Source organism: Puntigrus tetrazona, chromosome 13 (assembly GCF_018831695.1).
Source record: "Puntigrus tetrazona isolate hp1 chromosome 13, ASM1883169v1, whole genome shotgun sequence".
NCBI classification, from domain to species: Eukaryota; Metazoa; Chordata; class Actinopteri; order Cypriniformes; family Cyprinidae; genus Puntigrus; species Puntigrus tetrazona.
In genome coordinates this window covers 14,647,026-14,667,923 of record NC_056711.1, presented here as the reverse complement: position 1 = coordinate 14,667,923, position 20,898 = coordinate 14,647,026, and the positions used below count along the sequence as shown (strand labels likewise).

General features: G+C 35.9%; 1 protein-coding gene across 1 annotated transcript in view; it reads left to right on the top strand.

Annotated features, from left to right (window-relative positions):
- The window catches only part of eys (eyes shut homolog), a 156,511-nt gene that overhangs the window by 119,181 nt on the left and 16,432 nt on the right, over nucleotides 1–20,898 (top strand). Inside the window, exons 36-38 of the mRNA XM_043256030.1 lie at nucleotides 2,572–2,722; nucleotides 14,326–14,434; nucleotides 16,473–16,693. Coding sequence (XP_043111965.1) covers nucleotides 2,572–2,722; nucleotides 14,326–14,434; nucleotides 16,473–16,693 — 481 coding nt within the window. The remainder of the gene's footprint in view (nucleotides 1–2,571; nucleotides 2,723–14,325; nucleotides 14,435–16,472; nucleotides 16,694–20,898) is intronic.

Sequence of the window (20,898 nt, the reverse complement as noted above, 5' to 3'; positions counted from 1 at the left end):
GGAGATGAGTCATGTCTATAAATTGTTGGCACTAAAGGCAGAGAGGCTGGATGGACTGTCATCTTTGAATGAGATTGCTCTTGATGTCAAGTTAGAAAATTCATTTTACTTCCACCCTGTCAGATTAGCCGTGCATATGCAGCTCACCTGACACGGCCAATATGACAGTGTTTATCTCATGTCTCAACCTGTCAGAGTTCTCGTGAAATTCCTTTTATAGATTAGCCATGTAAAAAAAAAAAAAAAAAAAAAAAAAAAAAAAAAAAAAAGACAGGGAGCAAGCATTTGGGCTCGCTCTGTCGTTCAGCTTGTGACACATTCATCAATGTTAGAGGAGGGAAACTGACTGATTTAATTAGAATGCTCCCCCAACCCGGCGTGAATGTGATTAGTAACTTATTTATTTTTCTGTGGCGAGTGGACTTTTGATCAATGTCAATTTTATCCAGATAATTTCAATTCTTTCAGTGGGGTCCAGTAGTCTGAGATAACTGAAAAATGCTTGTGTATTTTGCTCTGTTATTTTCATTCTAATATGATATTTTACATTCTACATATGATATTTACACACACACACATATATATATATATATATATATATATATGTGTGTGTGTGTGTGTGTGTGTGTAAATATATGTGTGTGTGTGTGTGTGTGTGTGTGTGTATATATATATATATATATATATATATATATATATATATATATATATATATATATATAATTTTTTAATACATTTTTTTACTCAACATTTCAAAATGAAATTTGCCATTTCAATATTTTTAAACTTTTGATCATTTTCAAATTCATCCAAATGCCTAGAGTAGCATCCAAATGTATAAGACAACTAGTGAAAATGTTTTTAAATTTAAAATGTAGATTTTCTAACTTTAATGCAAAACTGATAATTCTATATTATATTACATTACATGGCAAAATCTTAAAAAAATTATGCAGATATCTTCAATTCACATAACTTTATTTTTAACAACTTTTTTAAACTCCCTCAAATTGTACATTTCCTGATATAAATCTATAAATCCTAAATATTATGATGCGATATCAGTCTTTTGAACCCCACTATGTGTCTCTCTATAAAAAAGGAAAAGCAATACAACACTGGAATCTGATCTATAATGTAATACCAAATCAGTTCACGTTTCAGTTATTTATTTATACATTTTTATTTTTCCTATCAATAAATTAACCGCTTGGATTCAAGTGTATTTCCGCTAGTCATTGATAAAGCTCAGATGTGTCGATGTGCAGCCCGGCTGAAGCTCTCTTGTCTGAATATAAGAAACTCTAGAAGCCTAGAGATCAAAGGAAGCTGATCAGAAGACATGCATCTCATCCTTTCACTCCCTTCCAAACAAAACCTTCCCGCAAGCACGATGTGAGACTCCCGCTGGGCTTCAGTCATCAGCCGACAAGAGGGATTGTGAATATAACAGGTGACAGGTACTGACAAGAGAATGCATGCACCGTTAGACCCAGTACAGGGTAACAGGGCCATTGGGACAATAAGGAGTAATTTGTCATTTTCCTACACACCATCTCCTTAACATAAAAAAGACGAGGAACTACAACTGTAGTTGATGCAGTAGGTGCCAAGTGCATCTGCAATCACTGGGGTCGTTGCCAGATATGCCACAGTAAGCAGGAAGCTCCGCAATATTGTTGTGCGACTGCTTTAGCTCAAGTGGGAATAAAATAGACTGTTATTGATTTATTTCTGATACCTTGTGCTTCTGCACACTGCAAACCATAATGCGCTCATGCCTCTTAACAGTATAATTAGATTTCCTGAAATTCTCATGATTTGTTCTGTCTGCTAATTATTGGCGGATTTAGCAGGTGTACAAAAAAACGAAGAAAACCAAACAGGGTTGATGATTCATTCAAAAGAATGAAAAAGAAAAAAAAACTATTCTGTAAGGTCAGAAAGAGTTAACGTTATGGAATTTTAACCAACTTACATTTAGACAGATTATTATGTCCATTGATATATCAGATGAATGAATGAATGAATGAATGAATGAATAAGCTTTTTTTTTTTTTTTTTTTTTATTCGGTTGAGTGAATAATTTATTGACTCATTCTTAAGCACTTCTTTTGTTCCTGAATAAATCAGTGTGTTTGAACTAATCGGGTAATTAAATGATCTCTTGCAAAGTTATTTCTACCTGCATTAAATGTACATCACTAAATTGTAAAATGTTCATAAAAATTCCACAAGACTTGCTGGGCACGGCAAAAACAATATTTTCAAAATGAAAATGTTGCAGATGAAATGCCAAACTGCATTTGTATACCACCAGGTAACACAAGTAAAGTCAAGTAAGTCCTTTATGAAGATTTTCTTGGGGTTATAATTTGGTATGAGCACAACTGAAGTTTATTAAAAAGAAATACAGATGTTATTACATTTAACACATATGAACAGATACTAGATTCAGGAACAGGGTTTCTAGTCACAGATGAAAACAGGTCATCTTCAAATCTCATTATAATTAGCTTTGAGTGAAAGATTCTTTAAATTACATTTTTTAAATCTCCTCTGTCCTTTCAGGCCGGGAGCAGAATTTTGGAGACCGTTTCCTCCATGTTTTTCTCCAGAATGGAAGACCGGTGGCCAGGTTGGGCTGCAGTGGTGTTCATGTTTTGACTGCAGCTGCTCCACAGAATATCAGGATCAACAGCTGGGTGCCAATTTTAGTGAGGTGAGAATTACGTTTATTTTTTTACACCAAAAAATCTCAAAACATGATTAATTATCTTGAGAAGCCAAATGGTAAAATGTAAATTTTTTCTTGTTTTAGGCATTAACTGTTTTATTTGCACTCTCGCAATAATCTGTGGAACATAAACTTAATTCAAGACATTCTCTAAAAACAAAGGTTTTTTATATCTTATTCAGTTTTGATAAATAAGTTGTATATTAAGATTTAAAATAAAAAAAAAGGCTGATAATTAAAAATACTGGAAATTATTATAATATTGGCAGTGCACTTTAAGAAATGATTCTGGGTTTTTTTTTTACAGTTTGAATCTAAATAAACATATTCATGTATAATTTCCTACAGTGATTTGGAATTTTCGCCGATTTCTTGAGTTAATTAATATGACTATTGCAATTTTAAAGGTTGCAAAACATAAATAATAAGGCTGCGATGAAAAAAGTGTTTAATGTGATCTTCCTATTAAAAAAAAAACAGTTGTTTTAATAAAATTTCAGCAACTGAGAAATTAAAGTGTGATAGTTGAATGATAAAAGAAAAAATATGCATTCAAAACTCATTAAACCTAATTCCTATATGCCAATTTTATGTGTTGTTAATAAATAAAAGCAGTGGCTTTTTGTTTGAGTATGCTTTTGAAATCACATGCTTGGGACTCGTGAGTTTTGACATTTGGGAGTCACATCAAAGCTGCATTTCATATGGCTCAGGTTTAATGTTTGTCTTTGTTGTAATTTTCATAATCACACAGCAGCAGTGAAACTTACTGCTACATATTAGACATTGTTCCTTTCAACACATTACAATAATTCTAATTAACATTATCTTGAAGGAGCCACTCACTGCTTGTACATAATTCAATAATTCAAATGATGCCACGAACATATATAACCACTCAAATAGGACATGTGTTTAAGGTCACAAACTATCACACTATTAATTTTACTATTATATATTTAGTAAATATGATTGTGCTTGAATGTGTTGCTAAAAGGCATTTTCAAAAGAATTCAAGAGGCTGGTAATAGTATTGCATTTATTCAATATTAGCATATATATTGCTATTACTACATTAAATGATGTAAGTGAATAATAGAATATTATTCAGTTTATCATGTTAGTGCAGTTAATTAACAAGCATCAAAATTCTACAGTAGACAAATAGTTTAAAACTACTGAAAATATAATACAATAATCAATTGATTTTTAATTGATTGATAGTCCTGCTTGCTTATAGGACTTACTGTAAGCTGTAAATGTATTACTAATTCTACAAAAAAATATAACGGGTTTATGTTCAAATGAAAATAATGCATTTGTCATGTTTATGAACCTACTTCTACATTTTAGTTCACCTCTGGATGCTTGTAAAGCATATAGTTTAATGAAATCTCTCCAAATGTAATTGTGTTCAGAGAGCAGTTAAGCAAACTTTTATTGCATACATTGTTTTTTATATTTTAGCTGCAATGCTATTTCGCGGATGCATATAGCAGCCCTCAGCCATTAGGGTTCTGATTTTACTTTTATATTTGATGGGTTTCTTGAACAGCTTTTCTCCCATAGGGGATGTGTTTAGATGCCAAGTACTTCTAACTTAACAATCCGACAGCCTGTATCAGTTGTCTCGAGATATTCCTGCTGTCTAGTTTGACTCAGTGGTCTCATCTCTTAGGACTTGGAGAAGGTTTCTCTCCTTCTGTCACTCGTCTGAGGAAATACTCTGGCTGATGGAATGGAGATATTGTCAGATGTGCCATCTGCACTTTTCTGAATGTCTGCTTTCTTTGTTCTCAATATTCCAAAGAATGAGTCATTCCTTTGACATTGGCACACGCGTGCCCAATAAGATTTTGAATGATGAAGTGAGATACTGTAAAAACTGTGTATAAATCCTTTAGAAATACCTGATTCAGATGGTAGAATGAAAAGATTTGACACATCCTAGAGCAGGGGCATCAGTTACAATTACAGGGATAGTTCCAAAAAAGAAAGAAGGTTCTGTCATCATTTATTCTCAATCCTGTCGATCCAGAAGGGGGAGGGAGGGTTGAAATTATTCAAAATATGATTTTTTTTTCTGTTACATCGAATAATAATAGTCATACAGCTTTGGTGGGTAAATACTAACGGAATTTCCCTTTTTAGAAAAAGAACTGTCCCTTTAAGATCCAAGACCGTTGTATAAGATTAAAAGAATGGTGCTAAGCACAAATAGAATACAAGCGCAGTCAGTTCCACAGGCAACATGTGTTAACGGTCTTAAAATTGTCTTAAGTATCAAAATTGTGCATTTATTTAAAACCTCTTTAAAAGCCGCAAGGTTCAACAGCAAGTTCAACGGGATAAAAAGAAATCCATCTCTAGTTAAAAATTAAAGCAGCAATTGACACAGCATGGTGTCTGAAGTAGCGAGGAGAAAAGACTGTGTCTTGATTTGGCCAGTGTGCACCAGCAGCTCTTTTAAAAGGAGTGCAGCATATTGTCATTTAAATAGCATTACGATTACAGCAAGTTAAAGATATCATTGCAGACGAATAAACATGCACCCTTCCGTGCCAACAACTCACGCTGAAGGCAGTTGGGAGAGTGGGCTTTATTTACCTGTTGTCAGTTCATGCTGCACTGTCAACAGACTGACATCTGATTACTGTATGTCAATTTTTAAATATCGAAAATAAGAGCTGTACAACAGACACTAGGGGTAGCACTAACTGTTACTGTTTGTTTGCATCTGTCAGTACAACTTTGTACATTCATGAGTAAAATTCATGTAAGTATAATAAAAAAAAAAGAATTCTAAATTGTAATGTAGGACAAAAGATTAATAATGTACTGTGCATTGAGTCACTTATATAGGAAATGTCTTTATATTTGATTTAGCCGTATTTACTTGTTTATACAAAGTTTAAAGCCAATACGCACTGTCATGCCATCCAACGTGTTTCATCAGCATGCTTGGAGAAGTTTAGCATTACATCATACTGCAGTGAATGGGTGCCATCAGAATGAGAGTTAAAAACAGCTGAGAAAGACATCTGAATAATTCATGAGTAATGTAAGTACAAGCCGCGTGTATGTAATAAATCCATTACTGAGATGTATTTAACTTTATACTGTTGCTTCCAGCTAAAGCCCTCTCCATTATATTACTTTCTCCAGCGAGAAAAGAAACATCCACAGATTAAGCACCGATTAGAAGTGAGAACTTTCCAATACCGTTTTACACAAATATGGATTTTGATGTAAGAGGACAACAGGGGATGGACTTTTTCCACCGGAGAAAGCATTGTGATTAGTATTTTGGCCAGAAGTGATGGTTTAAAATGAAAACTTTAATGACGTATATGTGTCTCGCAAACACATACAGTAGCTTTTTACTTCACAAGATGTTAATTTATAGACTGGAGTGACTTGGATTACTTGAATGGTTTTATTAGCTGTTTGGATTCTCAATTCTGATGGCACCCATTCACTGCATAAGATCCCTTGGAGAGTAAGTGATGTATAACTACAATTGCCAATATGTTCTGATGAAGAAACAAATTCATCCACATCTTGAATGGCCTTAAGTTAAAGTAAATTTAAAGTAATTTTTTTGTTTTGATTGACTATTCTTTTTATCATCTGAAATAAACATTTTTGTCTTTTGGTTGATGCTAATGAGAATATCCTGCTACTTTCACCTATACATGGCTCTAGCATACTATACAGTATGCACCCTACCCCTGACTCCTGAGCACTGACATGAGGGTCTAATCTCCTCCTCCTGTCAGACGGTGAGAATAAACCTGGCTCTGTCGATATTAGTAATTCTGCCTCTTGATTTTGAGGTCATTTCTCTGGGTCTGCTAGAGCCATGAAGATCCGATGAGATCAGGCATTGCGTGGTACTGGATCAAGGTCAGCCAAGTGGCACTTAAGCAGAATTTTAATGCAGCTGGATAGAGTGTGGTAACTTTCATTAGAGGAGAGCGTCTGAGTGGCACTATTTAATTATTTATTTTTAATTAACATAAATGTGTCGCCGGCTTTATGTGTGTGGTATGGTTTTTGTGGGACTTTACATGTGCTTTCATGGACTACGGTACTTAAAGGGTTTGACTGTTGCAAAAAAAAAAAAATCAAGCATATAGCCATGCAATCTCATTATCAAACATCGGTCGTACCTTCTTTTTTTTTTTTGTTTCGGCTTCACAGTCTCCCGAGGTGCATAAAGAAATGATTTACTTAGCCTGGTGTGAGAAAACTTGACTGCCCTGCATAAAGCCCAGACCTGAACCACCTTTGGGATGAATTGGAATGCTGACTGCCTGACCTCATATGTCTGAATGGGAGCAAATCCCTGCAGCCATGTTCCAACATCAAGTGTAAAGCCTTCCCAGAAGAGCGGAAGCTGTTATAGCTGCAAAAGGAGGGCTAACTCCATATATTTTAAAATGCTTCAGAGTCGCGTACGGATGTAGTGTTCAGGTGTCCGCATACTTTTAGTGTTTCTCCTTCTTGTGACTTGATGTTGAGTGATGCTTTTGATTATCTAACTCTTTGTGGGGATTCCCATCATCTCAGATTTTCCATCGCCACAGCGTAATGGGTCACTTGAAAAATCAGACACTGGAGAAAGTAATGTGAATCATTGGCTCCTGATGATATACCTGAGAGCAGCGCGGGGAGGTTTGAGATGCTCAAGCCCGTGTCAGCGGTCTATTTGGCGAAAGTCCTTCAGCACTTGAGATGTCAATGTTTTTAGATGAGGCTCACCAAATTATAGAAGCTGTTGAGCAGTTGAAGAATGATTGAAAACCTTGTCAGTTAAATGAAACATGTCACATTGCACAATGGATTACTTATTCGTCTAGGAACACACTTAAGAAAAAATTAAAAAGGCACAATGCACCAACAGCTATGCAAATACATTCAGCATTCCAGTTCAACTGCTGAAGCTGAATTAAATTATAAATGAAGGAAAGTTTTATGATGATTCATATAATTAGTGTAAATAATGAATTGTATTTTACTTTTATATACTTTATTTTTATTAGTAGTAGTATTAGTATTAGTGTTATTATATATTTATTTTTTTTTACCTTTGTAATGAAATCGGCAATAGTCACTAGAAATTAAGTGTCCCCAACTACATACTAGTATATAATAAAAGCTTCTGTTTATATCATATTTGAGTGTGTACTATGTATGTATATTAATACAAACACAAAAAGTTATGTTTATATAGTTATATATAATATCAGTTATAACAATATAAATGTATTTACATGTAATTTTTCGAAATATCTACTGTGTGTGTGTGTGTGTTTTCATATACATAATAAATAAACAGTACACATATATTATGTAAAAAAAATATTCTGGATAATCATGGTATAATATAAAGAGAGAGATGGATAGATAGTTTCAGGATAAAGCAGATCTTGCAAAGTAAATTCAAAATTATTTCTTTTCAGTTGAGAAGTCCGACTTTGGGGAAGCTGTACTACTATTATACAGTACAGTTAAAAATCAAAGCAGTTCAAATTTCACTTGGATTTACTTCTGGTTCATTCATTGCCATGTAAGCAGAAGGTCAGGTTGAGTGCATTGCTTTGTTTGATACAGTATCCCACGCAGTGAGCTCTGCTCTATCATGCACATTGTCAAATGCAGTAGTTCCTCCAACATTACATTCATGCATGTAACTCTAACGTACAGAGCACTGTATACAGCACATTCTACATAATGCAAAATAGTATGCGTATTTGGAGTATGCATGTATTCGACCAGCCATATAACAATCAAGAGAAAAAAGAAAAAGGGATAATTATAACACAATTCTGACTTGAAGCCATCGATCAAAAATAATGGCTAGTGGCAAGTGATTCAGTCTATTATCGTGTTCATTTTGTTCTGTTCTCTTTTGCCCTTTTGTGTTTACTGGCCTATGATGCACAGTTCTGTTCTGCGTGACACTGTGCCATTGTGACAAGCAAATTCCCCCTCGGGGATCAATACATTTCTATCTTATCTGATCTTACTCAGCTCACATAAATTCATATCAAGTGACAAGTAGATGGGTCGACTGTGCAACATTCCACCGCTGCATCGCTTCAAGAAACGACGGAAGGAATACTTTAGTCCAAACTTTTTGATCAGTCTTCCTAAACTGCTGATCTAGATTTCCCACATCAAAGCACGCCTCTGAGTTTTAAAGAAGTCTGAAACTTACACCTCATTCTCCCTCTCTCCCATTTCTGGGAATAATGTTCTGTTGTGAATGTTTGATGTATTCAATTCACTTGAAGAATGATCTTTTATTCATACGTTGATCTTATTAATTCATACTTTGTGAACGCAGTTTGACTGTGCTGTTTCTAAGCGGTCCGGCTCTCCTTTCCTCGTTTCTATCTTTCATTTGCTTTTTTTGTGGCTTGTTACGGATGGATATGCAACAAATAAGCAGCATACATTGCTGTTGTTTTTTTTGAATGCATACTGTTCGTAATCGACACTGCACGTAAAGTTAACCTTCTAATATGGTCTGTTGATCTTGCATATGTGTTGCTGGAGGCTTTTCAGTGTTGAGTTTGCTTAATGTGGTGTATTACTGGTCTGTGCGGCAGACAGGTTAAATTAGGTTAAAGGCTTGCGGTGGTGACATATTGTTTATCCGGTAAGTCTGTTGCAAGTGTTTGTGTGTCTATGTATGTCTGCATATATTGTCAGATGCTTCTGCTGTGATTGGCTCTTACCCAAGTCCGCTGTGTGTGAGTCATTTCTGTTCACACAAAGCCAAAGGTCAACAAGCGCGAGATGCTGCATTACACAGCATCGGGTCCTGTCCTTTATTACACATGAACTTTCCATTCTCTAGCACGTATTATTATTTAAATGTATGCCATTTATTCCTGGGGAACTACTGCTGGGTTTGTTTGGGGGAAAAAGGAAGCATTATTAATGCGGCTGCTCTGTGGATCAATGAATTAGATCTGCAGATATTTTTGCTTCCTTCCTATTTATTTCCCAGTAACTGCTGAGACCCCATATATTCATTCCTCAAACTGTTGAATTTAGTTTTTACATTGCTTATATTGGTATATTTAAGGCCATGAAATTACTTTGAATATGAAATATATCAAAAACACAGGCAGGAAAATGTATATATATGTGTGTGTGTGTGTGTGTGTGTGTGTGTGTGTGTGTGTGTGTGTATATATATATACATGGCTATTTTCCACTAGCTGTCATTGTCAAGGCCAAATCTCATGTACATGCTTAATATCCATTCGCAGTTCCATTTCACAGGTCACTATTGAGGATTGTAATGATTAGCCAGTTTTATTTCATAGTCTTCAAAAGAGCTGCACTGTAATCGCTGCGTTTTCAATACAGCTACTCCTCAAATTTTACTTTCCTGCATGCTTGTAAAATATGCCAGCTTTCTGAGAGTAATATTTGTGTCTGGCAGGCTGTAAGCATTGTTATTTTTAATCAGGGAAGTAGTCAGACTACTCTCAAAATACCTCATCTGGAGCGGCGTCTCAAAGCCGTAGGGCGCGCCTGTAATTTGGGTCTGGAAGATCAGCTGGAGACATGACTAAGAACACAGGCTGCCCAAAATAACTGAAGCCATTCGAGTGAGCTTGTTATGCAAAAAATGCCTTGACACTTTAATGCAAGAAAGTCAGTGAAGCTGGTTGAGCGAGTCTATGAGGGGCTGCGTCTGTCTTTATCGGCTCCCTCGGTGGGGGTGATCAAGGGAAGCGCCGCTATCTGCCACCGGCCTTTGACGCGTTAGCGCGCCTCTCAGAAAACACGCATGTGGGAACAAAGCTCTTCAGTTGTGCATTCATCTTAGGTTGCTTATGATGACACAGTCGGTTTGAGCTATTGACATGTTGTGGACAATGGGATAAAAATGATCAATGAGTGACGCCGATTGTGGCTCTTAATGGCACTTATTCAGGTAAAGAGCGAGTCGAAGTGGATGCCTGAAAAAATGTAAGAATTGTAGATCTATTTAACAGGCCTTAATTAGCATAAACATTTTTTTTTTTCTCTGCATTATCTGTGGGCCAACAGGGAATTGCGTTGATGGTGTTTGTGCGTGCGATTATCACTTGTCATACCTCTTGTTATTATTGCTGTTCCTGTTGGACTTGCAAGTGGAATGAAGTAAAAGTCCTCTGTAATTTCTGCCTTTGTTTTCACGTCCACCAATAAAGAAGCAGCAGTGTGTGTGTGTGTGTGTGTGTACTGCAGAACTGCAGCTTCATGATGTTTTACTGCCATCTGTTGCCTGTGCTTTATACATGTTTTTTTAGTCAAACCAATAGTGGCCCCTCGGTGCTTGGCGTCTCCCAGCATTCATTCTAGTGAACTGTGGCATGAACTGCAATTATATTCAGCTTTTAGATTTCATATTGTCGAACGGCAGCACTTGTGTGTGTGTGTCTGTGTGTATGTGCGTGATGTCATGATGTTGCATCAGGTCTGAGCACATTTGCACAGAATCACCTCCAAAAACCCTCTGAGCAGTAAAATATATTTTACCAGTAAAATATAAACGTGTGATGTAAAGGAACCACATTTTTTTATAAATAAGGCTTTTCATCAGGATGTATGGATGGCGGAATTCCTAGCAACCTATAACATCATTGCAAATAAATGGAAAAATAACTAAAACCACCTTAGCAACTGCATGTCAATAGCATGGCAACCAAGACAAAGAGCCTGGCATTGTTGTGGCAAGTTCACACACATATTCTTAAGATATTAGATCATTGCTGTCAACTATTTGCCGTTTAAAAGAGCAAGTAAATGTTGAACAAAAAGAAAAAGGGGGGTTTGGGCAGTACTACAATTTTGATAAGGCATATTTTTATGTGTAGCACGTGGCTGGTGTCAGGCAGGGTGACACATGTTGAATTATGCTGTAGACTTGGAAATATGTATTTTTTTTCCCCTATCAGTTTTGACCGCCATGCTCACATTATTTTATATGAATTATAATGATTCAGTTCAGGTTTTCAAAAAGAGCCCATTAAATAGAATCAGGACATTTGTATGGAACATATTAGAATAAATGATTTGCTCATTGTGTTATTACTATGGGGCTGCAGTCATTTTTAATTGTGTGTGTGTGTGTGTGTGTGTGTGTGTGTATATATATATATATATATATATATATATATATATATATATATATATATATATATATATATATATATATATATATTAGAGAGAGAGAGAGAATATTATACATAGTGTGTAATATATTAATAAATAATATTACATTTTACATTACATTTTATAATATATAAAAATAAAAATTGTTATTCAAAACTATTTCATAATATTATTTTTTGTAACATAATTCTGATCAAGAAATAAATAAAAAAACTTCTTGCCAAGCCCAAACTTTTGAATCGAGGTGTATATGCTTTTAAAGAAATTAAAAGTCAACAGATAATGAGATCTGACTGAGACTCCCACACGACTTCTCTCTCTGCAAATAACCAGTGTGCTGAAACTGTTCCCTCAGGACTGTATCCATGTGTCCACAAGAGCTCATCAGAAAGAGTGACACCAGCGCCGAGTTGGATCATTACAGTCATGCTCAGACACCGCAAAGACACTGGAGCGCTACACTAGATGTTCCTTTAGATTTCTTTAATATGCGCCTTGAGAAATATTAGCTGTCTTTGCCATTTGGTGGCACGTAGCCATTTAAGATTGTGTCATCTGCCACACTTCATAAAGTGACATTTAAATCCTTTTTAACATCATGTTTGTACTGTCCAGGGTAAATGTAATGTGAGTGTTTTTATATTCTGTTTTTTTGCTCTCTCTTTGTTGCCTGTGGTTCATTTGATTTAATGCTCTAAAGGGAAAACCCCTGTAGATCTCAGTGGGTGGCATTTAAATGTGTGTGGAGAAGAAAACAGTTGCATGAGCTGGGAAGGAGTTTTTGCCTACAATACGTGGTTCGCTCGCAATGACACAGTCAGTTTGAGCTATTGACATGTTGTGGACAATGTGATAAAAATGATCAATGAGTGGCGCCAATTGTGGCTCTTAATGGCACTCATTCAGATAAAGAGCAGGTCGAAGTTGATATCTAAATGAATTCAAGAATGGTAGATCAATTTAACAGGCCTTAATTACCATAAACGTATATTTTTCTCAACGTTATCTGTGGGCCAACGGGTAATTGCGTTGATGGTGTTTGTGTCTGCGATCATCACCTGTTATAACTCTTATTATTGCTGCTCCTGTTGGACTTGCGATGTCATGAATTAAAAGTTCTTTAATTTCTGCCATTGCTTTTTGTTTTTTACTTTTTTTTATTTCAGTTTAATTTATTTCAAGTAAACATTAGTTAACTGTAGTTAACAGTAATAACACTTTAATTTTTCGAAACATCTTTTGTGTTAAAATAGTCAAATGTTACTGCACGCTCGCGCATTTACTGCCAACGCTGAAATCATCATATCATATAGGGCACATTAAACATGATGAGAAGTCTCTATAAATGCAAACAGCTGTCCAATGCACCTAAAGTAATTATCGAGCCATGATTAAAATAATTAGTACCTCATAACATCACGCTACGTGTACTAATATCAGAATATTAAAGTCATTGCAGGAGCCTCCGCAAACAATCGAATCAGCTCATGTCCTTATGTTCAGGATTCATCAGCAATACTGGTTCAGCGGCGGGCTGTCAGTCATGTTGAATTTCCTTCTTGTGGTCCCAATCGGGCATTAATTTGTCAATCTGTATGCAGAGCGACTCTCATAACTTCCCCAGTGTTGTAATTAGTGCTACCTGAAGTTGTAGGGCTTTGATTGCCTTCAGGGAGGTGTCCTGCAAGGCTGTTTCAAATTAGCATGAGGGCAATCGCCCTGATTGCTCGCATCTGGTCATTAAAGGAGAGGGGATTTTTCTCCCCTCCTTGCCCTGAACCCAACATGGGCTGAAATCAAAAGCTGGTGCTCGAATAAGCAAGTGTCGAGTTTTTCAAGTGCCTCAAAAGAGCTGATTGGACAGTCAGTGAGAAAATCCATGATTTTAGCATACAGATGCTAATTCCATGTATTTTTCAGTGAAGATTTTTTTTTTTTTTTTTTTTTTTTTCAGAATAACTGTTGATCATGTCAAGACATTTGAAAGCTCAGTGGGGAGATTGCTGAAACATTCTGCAGCTTTTACTGTTGCATTAGGTTCCTGAAATGGATTGTTTTTCAGCCGTGAGCAGGGAGGAGTTGTCTTTTGACATTTTCGAGATGATTGAGAGAATATATTGCTGGAGTAGCAGAACAGCAAAAGGATGGGGACAGAACACAAGCTTCGGAAGATAAATATATTGACTGCTTGTATAGGAGTTTGAGATGATTTTTCTTCCATGGAGTGGCCTAGTAGAAGCCCAGAACTCCCTTCACCAATTTGTGTAGTTTTCATGCTTAAATGGATTTATTGTGAATGCTGCATGATCTAATGAGATTTTCTTTCCTCCCTCCCATGCCCTGTTTCTGTCTTACTCTCTCATTCTTGATCTGTATTCTCCTCTCACTGTCTCTCTCGTTTTTAGATATGCATTGCCGTCTCTTGACAATGACCGGCTCTGTATCATTGAGATAGCTGTTGCTAATGGAACTGCTAATCAGCAGCAGAAATATATGGATGAGCCTGTGTCAGAGGTAAACCTGCTTCTGGATATTCAATCATTTGAATGACTGAGATTGTCTGTATTTTATCTATGAATTTTCTGATTTATTTGAACCATTCTGTGACTATTTTTAATGAGTTTTTTTTTTTAATAGAGATTACAGTATAAATAGCATTGTTCACACTAGCTTAATTTTTTTTAACAAAACCAAAAATTACAAGATTAGAGCAATTAAAAGAAAATTATAGAAATTTCAGTGATCGAAATTCGAAATTCTCACACCCACATATAAACACACTATTTTGACTAATGGGAAGAATATATATATATATATATATATATATATATATATATATATATATATATATATATATATATATATATATATATATATACACTTTGCAGTCAGGTAGGTTATTATGCTGTTGTTTTTGTAAAGAAGAAAGCTCAGTCTTTTTGAGAGCTGGTGTAATGATTTTTGGGGTAAAAATAATAAGTCTGATCATTCAAGTTAAATAATTGGTTCATGTTTGTGCTTTAATTGATTGAGAACCTTAGAGAGAGCTGTGCTGCAATAATCAGACACTTTCAACAGACTAGAAGAGATTTAATCAGAATATAATGGCCCCACAAATCCATTTATAGAGCTGCATAAACATAAAAAATCACTGGAGACTTTACTGAAAGCTGTTGTTTATCGAAATATCTGTCAAATGGACGACAAAGCCCAGTCTGAAAGTTTAGAACAGTTTGAAGGTGATTTGTATGTCTTCTGATTGTATAGCCCTTGTGTACTTTGGCAAAAGTGAATTGTTGCTCTGGACAGCTGCTAAAGTGTTTTGGGTAGTTGCTGGGGATAAAAAACGAAGCAAGAAAAGTTTTTATGTTTTCTAAAGTTTTGTTGTCCTGCTGACATAATAGATGATTGAGAAGGCAAATATATATCCGACTGACTCATTAATATGTTATTCTAAATTGATGGAAAGATGTTTAATCTTGTTCTGATCAAAACCAATAAACTTTATTTTTTCAAATGAGCATTCGTTTTTGACCTAAATGAACAATCATTGCTAAATGCATACAGTAGCAAAAGGTTTTTTTTTTTTACTTCTGTAGTGGCTCCATAAATCCTTTCAAAGATAAAAACTTTGCTTTTATCTCTAATTATAATTTCTAGTGTTTAAGAGCCATTGACTTCAGAACAGTTATTGCACACCGTAATGACATATCTTTGCGTAAGTGTATTGTGACCTACAATATGTAGCTTTTTCGCCAAAATCTAACACGTTCACTACCAATCAAGCTTTGGATCTGTTTTTTTCACTCCCCCTCTTTTCAGGAAGGATGCATTAAATGGATTGAAAAGTGAGAGTTTCATGTCTCCATGACAATTTTAAGCAACTCTACGATTTTCATTACTGATAATAATAATACATTTTTCATATTGGCAATTTAGTATGATTTCTGAAAGATCACGTGACACTGAAGGCTGGAGTAATGGCTGCTAAGAATGTAGCAATGCGTTACGTTCAAAATATTCAAATAGAAAAGTTTTAATGTTACAAGTACATTTTATAATATTAACTGTACTTTTCATTCAAAGGGGCCAAGTTTTTATTTTACTTTGGGGTGTTACAGGCTGTTGCTTAGTTGCAAAGAATAAAAATGTCAAACCCTTAAAAGAGATTTTAAAAAGGCATCACGTTTTGGTAAGAGGCATAGCATTTTGGCGCACACTTAAGGTATTCGGCCAATCACAATGCACTGTGCATAGCTGTCCAATCAGAACCCAACCCATTTTTGTAGAATCGTGAGCCTTCTAAAAATCGACATGTATTAGAAAAAATAGGGAATATGGAAGTAGTATGTGGAAAATAGTTTTTTTTAACCTTAAACTGCATAAACACGTTACAACAAATGCAAAAAATAATGTTCTATTTGTCCATTTAGTACATCATATGACCCCTTTAAAAATGCAGCCCAACAAAAATTTTTTGAAGTGCCAAATAATCCAACAAGAATCATCGTTATTGTGAACATATGTCACTATTCTTCCTCCGAACTCTCAGGTGGTGTTTGGCCCCCTGTTCCTTGGTGGCGTTCCATCCCTCTCAGAGCTGCACCACAACAGTGGGAACGTCTCTGGCTTCATCGGCTGCATACGTGAACTGCAGATGGGCTCCAAAGAGCTGTTTGTGGTGGGGGAAGCAATCAGAGGCCAAAACATTCAGAACTGTGACTCTACAGTCTGCCAGCACAAACCCTGCCGCAATGGAGGAACCTGTATCAGGTATGATTTCACGTCTTTTTGGTTTGGAGAAAGAATTGTGTCAGAGACTACATTCATAGTGTTTTCAGTGTGTAGATGAGAATGACTGTAATTGGCTGTGTATCAATAAAGGACTGGTTCATTTTTGTTGGCACACTAGGTTGTAGACATGTGACCTGAGGAGTTCCTTACTGTACGTGTAGCCGTCAAGCTCATCAATCAGCATTCTTTCACAAGCATCTCTCAAGTTTTCAATATTTGGCATACAAGCAATTTCCTACTAAATTTAGTGCTTTTGCCAGGGCACAGAGTTTGTAAATATTGTCAATGATATGCGGATGCTATGAAGATGCTCACTTGAGTTTTAAATAGCGGTAATCAGAGGCCTGATTGCAGGGATGCGAGTGATGTGTGAATACGCTTTTTGTTAAACCACAGGCAGCGTTTTTGTGTTGCATACAACCAATGGTTTATAATTACACATTATTATTTTTCTGTGTTAAAAGGATGGTTTGGGTACAAATCTTTAGGCTTGTCACAAGTCCAATTGATCCAATAGCAAATGATCCTGAATAAATCTCAAATCAGCAACTGACAGCATACATGACAGATAATTTGTAAGTTAAAGTGGGTTGTTATGCCAACATATATATGTATATATTGAAAATCATTGTTCCTTTAATGTTTAAATGAATGTTCGTGATCTTTTACATTATCATAACCAAGAATGCTTTTAAAAACTGGACATTTTAAACATTAAAAAATGTCTGTATTTGAAATAATATCAGAAATACTTTACAGGAGTGTTAGAAAAATGTTTTAGAACCTATTTTTGTTAACTGATTATTTAGCAGTATTACATTGGTACTAAAGATTATTGCAATACAAAAATGTATCGTGGTGCAGTACAGTCACTCTGACCAGAAGGGCTGTGTGCTGTAGATTTCTGCAGTTCAAGATGTGTGATGTGAAGCATGAAAACATGACAAAAGGTTAATTTGTCAACACAAGACCACCAGAGTTTTTTAGTTTCATCTAATGAGATATTTATTATAAATCCATGTAAATGTCAGTCTTGAAAATGCCTTTTGCTCGGCTGATCATGTGCTCGACTACAGCGCACGCTCAGGGATTCTGCATCTGACAGCTGTGGAGCGGTTTTCCTGAAGGACTACAACCAGATGTCACTGAACTTAAACCTAAATGCTTCCAAACACAAAGAAAAGGTGCCATTTACCTTTGTTGTGTATAAAGGTCAACATTCATTCATTCTGTGCTATATAAGTAGAAAAGAATATTGCAATGCACAATCCATGGACGACTTGCTTGGGAATAACAAACGGCCCATTAATACTGTGCGATCTAGCTTTTGGTTTATTTGTATTTGAAATGTATTATGCACTTGACACCTGCCTTTTCCCAGTAATTACTCCAATTTTCCAAAGTTTTGCTGTTTGACAGATCTACGCACAAAAAGTCTCATAGCTTCACAAAATCAAGGTTGAACCACCGATGTCACGTGAAGTATTTTAACTACGTCACATTCCTCTGCCTTTACTGTGGTAGGACCCTTGTTGTCTATGCAGGGCCAAGCTCTCAGATTTTCTTAAAAATATCTTAATTGATGATTTGCGTTCCGAAGATGAACAAAGACCTTACAGGTTGATAGTGAGTATTTAATGTCAGAATTTTAATTTTAAACTATTCTTTGAAGAATTATTTAATATATAAATATTGTTGCTTTTTTTTATTTATTCCATTTTAAGTATGAAGTATTGTAGATAGTGGCATCTGTACTGGTTGTAATCCCATGTCAGAGAAGACAGTTGAAAATTGATTTATTTTTTTTTAAAGAACCAAGAACATTTCAAGAACCAACTTGGTGCATTACTCTCTTCACTGACCTTTACGAGATGAGCCATTGAGAAGTCCAGTCTCGACATTTGGTTAGTGTTTGAATGGTCTTTTTCTTTGGTGATGACCGTCCTTTCTTTTATCTTCTCCCACAGAGCGGTTTCCTGTAAACAAATTGAGAGTATTCTCTTTGATCACATGGGATTCTTTTGATATGCTGGCTAGATATCTTATGTATGTGTAATCGTTCAGTTTTAGTCGGAAAGGCAGCGGCTATTATTTTCTTTTGTGACGTCATGTGCGGAGTACTTAGCCTTTGCATCGAGAATAAAATAACAGACCATATTTATTTTAAAAGCGTAAAGCTAGCTGCACTCATGTGAGGCAGATAATAGCCCTGGAAGATGTCCTAATGGTAATCCCAGTTAGCCGAGAAGAGCGGATGGAGCACGTTGCCACAAAAAATGGGCCTTCTCTCCAAGCCAGCAGCTGACGTTAGCAGGCTAGTTTTTCTCAACAGATGGTTCTCAAACATATTCCCTCTTTCTTGCCTTTTGCTTCTGCTTAGTGTCATTTCTCTCTATTTTCAACGCCCGAAATGGTATTTTACCTCAGGTCTCCTCATCCATTTTCTCTCTGGCACTTTTAAAAGTTTCCAAAAGTGCATATATGGCTGTGGATTTGGACGTGATGGGAGCATTCAGAGTACTTGGCTTCCTGTTTTAAGTCCCTTTACTAGTGTTGAGTTCTGACAGTGATTCATGGCTTTAACGGTTGTAATCCTTTGACTTTGAGACAGATTCTGCCCACCTCCACCGGGTAACGGCTGGAGCATGCGGAGGGCAGGAGCGAACAGCTGTACATCAGCCGTTCATTTCATTCCCGTAAAGCGACATCATTCACCTCGCTGTCGAGCCGAGCACTAAACTCCTTTACTGAGTGTGTCACGCCCGCCCAAGTGTATAATCGAGTGCTTGGCCCACTAAACAGGCAATCCAGCACGTTTGGAGGACCAGCCTCTCCATTTTGGGTCTCTGGCGAGCCGTGGCCTCGTGTCGCGTTTACAGCTGAGATCTTATCATTTTAAATGCTGCCTTTGGTCAGTATTGTTAACATATTTGGCTTTGCGTTGCTTTATTAATCCCGTCAGATGACGTTATTAAGGAGAATGAAGATTTTTCTCTTTTAATGATATCTGTAAGATATTTTTATGATGTTTACAATCTGCGTGATGTCTATAGAGAAGCAAGTCAGAGACTTTTTTTTTTTTCTCTGCGTATCTTATTCTCTTGATGCACCCTTATTTAAACAGACATGGAGAACGCTTTCCTTGTTAAATTATTCATACACGTTTGCTTCCAGAAGCTGACTTTTGCAGGCAAAATGGTCAGCGGTGATGGCAGCTCATTATGTCTGCTGGGAGAGGTGGGCATCAGGAAGGCATTTGACTCAATTTAGTGGAGACGTCTATCGCCAGGTTTTCAGAGCTTAGATTACAAAGAAAAGTTTCTGTTTTTTGGCTGTGACCTCTGATTCACCTCCATTCTGCCAAAACACAGACAAATGCTCTTGGTTTCAGTCTCTTGACTCTCTTACATAACACCCTACGGTCATCTGGGTTTATTTAAATCAGGATCTTTATATAATTGAACGCAGGATGACCTCTGTGAACCGTATTAGCAACAGTATGTTTCCAAGAGCTTGACCAAGAATGAAACCAGGGTAAAATGACCTCATAATGTTGCAATGCAGTGAGCAGTGTCTAATTAACATTTAATTGCAATTTTAATCCAATTTTATGGAGGAAATGTTTTGAAATCCAATAAAATGAGTCAAGAAAGCGATGCTCATTTTGGCAAATTAGGTATACCGTAACCTTTTTTTTTTTTTTTTTTTTAATTAGTCAATTTTGAGCATAGACAAAATTATTAAAAGTGACAGTAAAGTAATTTATTATAGATGGCACTAAAGATTTATGTTTTGTATAAATGTTGTTCTTTTACACTCTCTATTCATTCAGTGAACCTGGAAAAAAAAAATTCACAAAAAAAAAAAAAAAAAGTCATTCGATATTAATATGGAAAGTTTATTCAACTCCAGATCAGCATATTAGAATAATTTCTGAAGGATCATGTGACCCTGAGTAATAGCTGCTGAAAATTCAACTATGCATCACATGAATAAATAGCATTTTTAAATATATTATATTAGAAAGCGGTTTTATTAAATAGTATTTCACAAATTCACTTCATGTACTATATTTCTGATTAAATAAATACAAGCTTAGAGATATCTTGCCAGAACACAAAACAATATTACCCAACCCAAACATTTGAATAGTGTGTGTGTTTGTGTGTGTGTGCTGTTAAATA